This window comes from Sipha flava, unplaced genomic scaffold (genome assembly GCF_003268045.1).
Source record: "Sipha flava isolate LNK unplaced genomic scaffold, YSA_version1 50757_pilon_pilon, whole genome shotgun sequence".
NCBI classification, from domain to species: Eukaryota; Metazoa; Arthropoda; class Insecta; order Hemiptera; family Aphididae; genus Sipha; species Sipha flava.
Genome location: NW_020273418.1, coordinates 57256 through 67896, shown reverse-complemented (window position 1 = coordinate 67896; position 10641 = coordinate 57256). Strand labels below are relative to the sequence as shown.

At 26.6% G+C, this 10641-nt stretch overlaps 1 protein-coding gene across 1 annotated transcript; it reads left to right on the top strand.

Annotated features, from left to right (window-relative positions):
• The first annotated feature begins 6750 nt into the window (after nt 1-6750).
• On the top strand, nt 6751-7959 carry LOC112690488. Its single transcript, XM_025564506.1, has 2 exons — nt 6751-7159; nt 7316-7959. Exons 1-2 carry the CDS (start codon nt 6751-6753, stop codon nt 7957-7959), a joined length of 1053 nt encoding a protein of 350 aa, XP_025420291.1.
• Nucleotides 7960-10641: the final 2682 nt, after the last annotated feature.

Here is a 10641-nt window from a genome sequence, read left to right as displayed (position 1 = left end):
TTTTATATAGTTAAAATGATGAGAAGAACGATTTCTAAGAAAATTCGAATGGGTGTAACTGGAGATGGGTTAATTGAAATTGAACGATTTAAATCAACTTCTAAGACATTCATCTTAAAAAATGTGAATCAATTCATAGATTTTAATCAATTTTTTAAAAATAGTCTTACTTTGTTAATTAATAAATTAGAAAAAGCAACTCAAAATACTTCAATTAAATTTAATTTACATGTAGATTGTGTATATGAAAATTTGATATTACATGAAGAACGTGACATATCTTTCAAAACCATGAATGTAGCAGCATATTCACAATCGAATTTTTATGATTTATTAAATAAAATGTTTGATAATATTTTAAAAGAAGAAAATGATTTTGTTACCAAAGGTAGCGGTTGGAGTTTAGCTTCAATAGATTTACTACAGTTAAGAATCAATAAAGTAAACCCTCTTCAAGGTGCGTCCTACATTGATCTACCACCGCATATACAGAATAAAAAGGCAATTATTAACGTAAAGAATAAAGATAATAAATGTTTTAAGTATGCAATTCTTTCTAAATTTGACAATCGTCTAAATAAAAGTAAATATAGTAAGCATAAATTTAATATACTCGAAAAAAAATCTGGTTTAAATTTTAAATGTGTTGATTACCCAACACCTATTAAACAAATTAAAAAATTCGAACGTATTAATAATGTTTCTGTAAATGTGTTTAGTTTAAATGATAAGGATATAATTTTTCCACTATATATTAATAATGCTGAATGTTATAATCATTTCGATTTATTTTATTTAACTAATAATAAAACATCTCATTATAGTTATATTAATAATTATTCAAGATTAATACGAAATCAAATGACTAAACATAAATCTAAATTAATTATATGTAAAAGATGTTTTACAGTTTTTAATAATAGACCTTGTAAAAATAAATATTGGGGTATTTCTGGACTAAAAAAACATAAAATTATTTGTAATAAAAATAAGCTTGGACGACCTATAATGTTTGATACTAATGATGATGATTTCATTTATTTTAAAAATTATCAAAAAACGCAAAGAATACCTATTGTCATTTATTCAGATTTTGAATGTTTTTTAAAACGTATTTTAATTAAATCATGTGATAACAAACAAAAGACTCGTTTAACACATGAACACAAACTAATGAGTTATGCATTTTATGTAAAAATAGATTATTCGATTATACCTAAATATTTAATTAAAAAATTTAAAATTCCTACAAAAATTAAAGTATATAGTGGTAGAAATCCTGCCAGTCATTTCATGAAATCTATAACAGATATAGGTATTAAAATTTATAGTCTTTATCAAAAATTATTGTTCGCGCTTTAGATGCGCAAAGATTTCATGGCGAATCTATTGCTAGTGATCAATACATGTCGTGGGTTCGAGGTTTGTATCATGTCGATACTACACTAATTCGCCATCGTCTTCGTCTTGGCTTATCGTGGTGTTGACTTTTTGATTTTTTTTTTTTTTTTAATTTTTTGATTTTTTTTTTTAGTTTTGTTTAAAGCTGCATAGCTGTACTTACCTACAATATATATGTTATTAAATAAATAATATACTGTTTTATAATTTTATAATATTTGTTTTTAAACTGTAAATTATATTATATATTTATAATGTGTTATTATTATTTGTGTTTTTGCTTTATGTAACATATTAAACAAATTGTTATGATTGTATTTATTAAAATATCTAGTATAAATAAATAAATAAATATTGAAATTATTTCATAGACTTTTTTAAATTCTCATAATTTATTTAACAATATCATTAATATTTATCCATGAATTACAGTTATGTAATGTGTTATTATTTTATATATGTTAAAATTATATATACATATATATATACTATTAAATAAACAATATAATGTTTTGTGTTTTTGCTTTATGTAACATATTAAACAAATTGTTATGATTGTAAATATTAAAATATCTAGTATAAATAGATAAATATTGAAATTATTTCATAGACTGTATCTAAATTCTCATAATTTATTTAACAATATCATTAATATTTATCCATGAATTACAGTTATTACTATAACCTAACCACTTAACATACATTTTATTATTTTTTTTTTTTAAAATACGTTCAATAAGAAAAGTATTAGGAAATTTTGTTTTTCTAATTTCTTCTTTATAAAAATAACCGGTTATTATATTATTAAAACTATCCTTTAGCTGATAAGTTATTGGATTTGTATTTAAAATTTTAACAATAGTGAATATTTCCGTAGTCCAATTTGGTGTATATCCTTTACTAAAATGATGTTTATACTTTGATATTCGTACTTTGTCATTTATTTTTAACTTTGAATTTGGTTTTTTATATGTTTTTTGAATAATAGTTTTATATTGTATATTATCTGAATTTGATCTAGCTTCTAGCGGAGTACAATTAATTGTTCTATGTATTGTATTATTATAACTTTCAATTAATTTATCTAAAGAATTATACCAGTTCCATAATCCTGTTGCAGTAAAATGTGTATACATTTTATTTTTTATTGTTCGAATAACTCGTTCTACTATTCCAGCTTTTATACTACTATAAGTTGAATAATGTTTAATACTATATTTTTTCATTAAATCTTTAAATTGATTATTGTAAAATTCTGTACCGTTATCTGTTTGTAATAATTTTGGCTTATTTTTTTTTAAAATATTAGACATACCTCTTGTAACTTCTTTAGCAGATTTATTTTTTAAGGGAAATGTCCATATATATTTAGTAAACGTATCTATGGTTATTAAAATGAATTTAAAACCTTTATTTTTTTTAGAATGTAATTGCATATCTATTAAGTCTGCTTGCCAAAGATCGTCCTTAAATTGTGTAATAACTTTCCGTCTCGGAAAAGTTCTTCTTGCAGACTGATGCAATTCATTAGCTATATTTTCCAATGCAGACATTATTAAAAATAATACACGTTTATTTTAAATTAGCTTATATAATATCTAATAATAATTATTAGATTATATTTAATATTAATTATAATATAATATTCCTTTCACGTAGTTCTTCTAAAATAGAAATAATTTCGTTATTCACACCTGTATTACCTGCATTTTGAGAAGATGTTAAAAGATTGAGTCTTGTAACTAGTTCATTAGGATCATCGTAATACACTATTTGTGTTTTCGGTATTACCTGTTTATATAAACCAGATCCCGTTTTAGAAGTTGGTGTAGTAAAATTTATTAAATCCGGATCTATTTCACTTTCCAATGGTGTAAACTTTACTGGTGATGAAAAATTTGATTGATCATTTCCAAGTCCAGAATCATCAATCTTTTTTTTTTTCTTTTTAAGAGATGATCATCAAATTGAGCTAGATTTAAATTAGATGAAGTTTTTATAGGAGATGAGTTTTTTAAATCATTTTTCATTCGTTCGTATAGTGGTTTTATAACATGTCTCCATTTAAAATTGCTATTAGTTTTAGGTTTTCCATCTGATTTAAGATGAACTTTCGTAGTTTTTAATATTTCATAATATGTTTCAATGTCTTCAAAAGTAGTTTGTATAGGTACTTTCTCGCATAATAACGACCAAAGACCAATCGTCCAAGGAAAATGTTTACCGAAAACATGTAAATGACCATTTATAAAAGTTACAGGGTAATTTCCTATTTTGAGTTTGTCATCGGTTTTATCATAAAATAATCCAAATGATTTATCATATTTTCTAGATTCAAAAGGTGTATTTAAAAAATTTTCAAAGGCTGAAACTGATAAACTATTATCTGCATTTTCATCAATATTTTCCACTGTTTTAAATGCTTCAGTATCTTTTTTATTTTCTATAATAGTGTTAAGAGGATCGATTATTGGTTTAAACGTCTCACGAAAGTCATGATCAGAACTTATAATACCTCGTTTCATTTCTATTAATTTTCGTTTTATATTTTTCTTAGATGTTATTAAATGATTTAACAACATTTTACTGTACACCATGTTAAACAACTAATACATATGATAAAAATATATGTCTTTATATACTAAAAAATTATATTATTAATGATTTATAAGGTACTTATGAACGTATGAAAACCACATCTATATCGACCATGATTAATTTCACATGTTTTATCTAAAACTAAAAATCCATAATCTTCACGTTTCCAACATAAATGACACATTTGACGAAACTTGAAAAAATCCATGTCTGCTGAACAATGATCATCAAAAATATGTCGTAAATTTTTATCGTCTTGTTTAAATATAATTAAAAAATTTGTATTATCCCTTACAAGTTGTTTGGGTATTTTAGAATATGTCTGTGCTAAATAAAATATTGAGTTTGCACCAGAATGTCTACCCATACTGAAAAAATCACGTATTGGTGTTTGATTATCACAAATAACATCGTCAAATATAAAAATTGAATTTTGTTTAACTAAGTTTGGTTTAATAACTTGTTCTGCATTTGTAAATATGTATAAGTTAACACCTTTAATACCGTCGATTATATTTTTTAGTAAAATATATTTTTCTTGATTTAATGTTTTTGTGTATAAATATATATTTTCAAATTTCAGTCCATTTTTATGAATAATTAAATTATACATAACATTTGTTTTCCCTGATCCAGAGGGTCCAACAATTATTGCACGAATACTGTCTGGAAATAATGATCCATGTCTTGATGGTTTCTTAACTATCTGAGAATCTACGTTTACAATATCTAACTTATTTTTCTGTTCAATTAGTTCCATATTATAAAAGAATATAAATAGTACAACAATTGGATAAATAATGTTAGTAGTATATGATGCGTTCACTTTATAAGTCTAAACCAATTAAAACTGGTAAAGGATTATTAAATTCAGCTATAAATAGTCTTCCGTTTGAAATTCATGTACCAGGTTACCAATTTTGTGGACCGGGTACAAAATTAGAGAAACGATTAGAACGAGGTGATAAAGGTATCAATCCATTAGATTCAGCGTGTAGAGACCATGATATTGCATACTCAAAAAGTAATAACTTGGTTGATAGACATAAAGCAGATAAAGAATTAGAAAATCGTGCTTGGGAAAGAGTAAAATCAGGATCTATAAAAGAAAAAGCTGTTGCGTATGCTGTAGTGAATGCAATGAAAGTAAAGCGAAAAATAGGAATGGGTTGTAACAATCAAAAACAAAAGAAACAAAAAAATCAAGTTAGAGTTATATTGAAAAATAAATCAGTTCTAAAGAAAAAACCAAAAAATAAATTTAAGAAAAAAGGTTATAGGTCAATACCGATTACAAATCAAATAGGTGGTGTTTTACCTTTAATACCTATTTTCGCAGGATTATCTGCTCTCGGTTCTTTAGCTTCTGGTACTTCAGCTCTATATAATGCTATAAAAAATTCTAAAAAACGTGGAAGTGGTTTATACCTTAACAAAAAAGGTTAGAAGTAGAAAATAACAGACAAATGGAAAAAAAAAAAATGTTACCAAATAGACCGCTTACACAGTATGATATTATAAAATACGTTAACAAGTTAAAAATTAATCATTTTCGAGGTGTCTTTTCACGTGATAACTTACCTAAAAAACCAAATAAAATCGAGTGCGGAGTGATAAACTTAGATACTTCAAGTGGTATAGGAACTCATTGGGTATCATTTTATAAAAATAGAAATACAGTTGTATATTTTGATAGCTTTGGAGATTTACCACCTCCGATTGAATTGCAGACATACTTTAAAGGCTATATTATTTTTTATAATTATTCAAACTATCAAAATTTTAATACTTTCATTTGCGGTCATTTATGTCTTAAATTTCTACAATGTATGAATCAGTTACTTTAACTCTTACTGGCGAGAAACCTACATTATCAACAAATTATTTTCCACCAATAAACGTATACGAAGACTCTGAAATCGCACTGCTTTGTCTACAAACATATAATACTATTCCAAATATTAACGATTCAAATAATCAGTTAAAAATAAAAATAATCACTGATGATCTAACTGATAAGAGTAAAGATATATCTATAGACATAAAAATTGAAAATGGTTGTTATGAAATAACTGATATTAAAAATTATATTACAAAAATAATTGATAAAGAAAATATTAAGAACTCAAAAGAACAATATATCATTTTTGATTTGTGGTCAAATTCTACAGATTTTAGATCATATATTAAATGTAATCAAGTAATAGATTTCAATGTTGAAAATAGTCTTGCTTCTGTATTAGGATTTGAAAAAAAAGAATATAATAATTTAGAGTGTGAAGTTTATCGATCAGAGAAACCTGTTAATATAAATGAAGTAAACTCTATAAAAGTAATGTGTAATATAGCTCAGGGTTCATTTAACAATAATCAACCATCTCATTCGATTTATGAATTTTTTCCTGATGGAAGAACTGGATCAAAGATAATTGAAGCACCGAGAAACCTTATCTATTACGGATTAAATACTACAACCGTTGACTCAATTCAAATTAAATTAGTTGATCAAGACGGTAAGCCTATTCATAATTTTAATGAGAAAATAACAATTGCTTTACATATTAAACGTTACGGATCTTAAAATGGGGTTAAAATTTATTAATAGTAAAAATAATATAAGACCATCACCACTAATAAAATCAGTTAGTCATAAAACTGATTTAGGCTTGACAACATCAAAAAATATTAAAAAAATAAAATTATCGTTTAAAAGTAAAAATATTCTTAAAAAATTAGGATATAAATTAAAAAATGCCTGAAAGTAACATTTTAGATGTTGATTCAAAATACATGAATGATTCAAAAATTACTAAAATTGAATATCACTCTTACACTCCTTATACATCATCGTTTGGGAACAACGATGAAATTAGAATAACAGTTCAACAAACAGACGTATATCCATATCTCCATGAAAGTTATCTTTATCTAGAAGGAATAATTAAAGAAGCAGAAAAAATTAAACTATGTAATAATGGTTTATCTTTTTTTTTTGATCAAGCACGATTAGAAATCAATGGCATCGAAGTAGACAGAACTCGCAATCTAGGAGTTACTAGTTCACTAAAAGGATATGTATCAAGTACGCCGGATAATTATTACTGTTATGAAAACGCAGGCTGGACATTTAAAAATAATACAATAATAACAGATAATGATGGTCAATTTACCGCCTGCATTCCTTTAAAATATTGGTTAGGATTTTTTGAAGATTTTAAAAAAATTTTAATTAATTCAAGATTTGAATTAATTTTAACCAGAACAAATAATGATTTAAATTTTTTAACCGTAAAAACACCTAAATCAACGACTTCAGGTTCAATGACACTTAATAAAGTTATTTGGAAAATTCCGCATATTAGTGTAGACGATGCAGAACGATTAAAGTTGTTGAAAATTGTAGAAAAAGAGAAAAGTTTATTCATTCCTTTTAGATCATATGAAACTTATGAATACCCTGAATTAGGAACTACAAAAAATGTGGTTTGGAATTTGAAAACTGCATCAAAATTAGAAAAACCACGATATATTATAATAGGTTTACAGAAAAATCGAAAAGGAGTTATTGAAAAAGATTGCAGTCAATTTGATCATTGTAACTTGAAAAACATTAAAGTAATTCTAAATTCAGTTCTATACCCTTACGATAATTTAAACTTAGACTTTGAAAAAAATAATTTTACTGTACTATACAATATGTATACATCGTTTCAAGAATCTTATTATGAAAAAGGAGAACGAAATCCAATATTAAGTCCTTCAGCATTTAAATCAACTGCACCAATTGTCGTTGTAGACGCATCAAAGCAAAATGATGAAAGTACAGCTTCTACTGTTGATGTTAGTATCGAAATTGATGCTTCAGAAAACCTTACCGGTGTGACTGCTTATTGTATTTTAATTCATGATCGTATTATTGAATATGTACCATTAACTAGAGAGATAAGAAAACTTGTATAGGATTTTTTTATGTATTTACGTGTTTATTATTATTATAAAATATATTTTTATATTTGAAAAAATAAATATAGAACATTTTTACAGAATAAATTGTTTTATTTTTAAATTGAAAAATGAACCAAGAAACCTCCTGGATATATTTTAAAAAATAAAAACCAACGAATATAATGTTTGAAAAAAAAAATGGACTCAGAAGCCCCCTAATACTACTACTCAACTCCTACTCGCAAACTCATCACCGGTAAAGCAGATTGGCAAAAATTCAAACAACACATCACCACAAATCTAATTATCCCTAAAAATATATTAAATACTAACTGTGCAGACACTGCAGTAACACATTTACGTGAAATCATATGTCAAGCGGCCGAAGAATTTTCAAAAAAAACTATACGGTAATAAATTATAGTCCTAATCAACTTCCCCTCAACATTGTAAAATTAATCAAATCAAAACATCAAACCAGAAGACTCTGGCAATTGTACAGACAACCACTTGATCGAAAAAAATTTAATTATTTAACGAAAGAGGTTAAAAGACAACTAGAAGAACATAGAATTAATAGTTACCAAAAATACTTATCTGCTATACACTCAGCAGACTCAAACCTATGGGCAGCGACCAAAAGATTAATTAAACCAAACTCAAATGAAATCCCCCCTTTAAAAGCGAGTGATATTTACCTAAATACTGACTCGGAAAAATGTGAACTGTTTGCCCACACTCTTGAAAATATTTTCACTTTAAACAATTCTGCAATTGAAAAATCTACAGACAATCTAGTCAAACAAAAACTATGTGACCCCAATATTTTTCCACAAAATGTTTTACCTTACTCGTGTCCAAAAGAAATCTTAGATATAATAAAAAAATTACCAAAAAGAAAAACACCCGGCCACGATCTAATTACCAATGCTATTCTAAAAAATATTCCTAGGAAAGCAATTACTTATTTAGCCATATTATTCAATTCCCTAATAAAAATTGGATATTTTCCTAAGGAATGGAAACTGGCCCCAATCATCATGATCAAAAAACCAGGCAAAGATAACACTGACCCGTGTAACTACAGATTTATTAGTTTACTGTCATCAGTTTCAAAAAATATTTGAAAAAATTATACACTCCAAGCTCACCAATTATTTAAATGCAATAAATGCTATTCCGCATTTCCAATTTGGATTCAAATCAAATCACTCAACTACCCAACAACTCCTACGTCTAACAGAACATATAAGCGATGGTTACGAAAAAAACAACATACAGGTGCCGCCTTTTTAGATGTAGCCCAAGCTTTTGCTCGGGTCTGGCATGACGGACTCTTATATAAGCTAAAAATGTAAAACACCCCAAATGCTATTTACAATCTAATCAAATCCTACCTTACTGCTCGCTGTTTTAAAGTCAAAATAAACAACACTACTTCACAAATAAAAATTATAAATGCAGGTGTACCTCTAGGCTCAAAAATTTCTCCGTTACTTTTTAACCTATATGTTTCAGACTTTCAATTAATACGGAAATAGCATTTTATGTCGACGATAGCGCAATATATTCAAGCTCTACAGACGTTGAAACAGTGACAAAAAATATTCAAGACCACCTGAATCACATCCAAAAATGGAGAGATAAATGGAAAATAAAACTGAACCCTCAAAAAAGCACAGCAGTTCTTTTCACTAAACGTCGCCCCAAAACTCCCGGCGATTTAAAACTGTATGGTAATAACATTCCCTGGTCACCTAGCATCAAATATCTCGGCGTAATATTAGATAGGAAACTAACTTGGAACCCACACAACACCTCTAAACTTCAACAAGGCTACCAGAGACTAAAGATACTTTATCCATTGCTAAACCGACAATCATCGCTAAGCTGGAAATGCTCTATTTTGATATACAAACAAATTTTACGACCATTACTTTTATATGCAGTCCCTGTGTGAGGAAATTGTGCTAAGACCCATATACACAAGATACAAATATTTCAATCTAAAGTCCTCAGGACAATATCTAACGCCCCATGGTTTATACGTAATGCTGCACTGCACACGGACTTCCAGCTACTTTCTATAACTGAGTATATAAAGAAATTAACAATCAACTTCTTCAACCACTTACAGTCTGCTAGCAGCTCTAAATACTACAACCTAAGTGTCCCTCCTCCAATACGCCGTCTCAAGCGTGGACGTCCACATGACCTCCTACGCTAATTGTCTATTGTATTATTATTTTCTCATTTTTATTAATTCTTAATTAAATCTTAATTGTACATACCTATTACTGTTGTTAAAATATAGTTAGATCTAAGCTCATAAAACATTATTAAATTCTAATTTATCAATTTTTACTGATTTTGTAATTTTTTTTTTATGTTAACCTTTTTCAAAATGTCAAATTTATATTCTTTTAGCCGTAAGTTAGATGACCTATTGTCAGGAAAACTTTAAAAATAAAAAATAAAATTTGTTACCTAAAAAAATGAACACAACCAACCTTTTAACAGTTACAATTACAGTTAAAATTTAAAATAATGAATAATGAATATTTAATAGGTAATAATTAGAGCTCGGATGTTAATGACCAAAATTTCATTCAAATATGCATTTAAAAATTTAAAAATATGCAAATATATACCTCAAAATATATCAAATATACCTATTTTTCAACAAAAATATGCAAA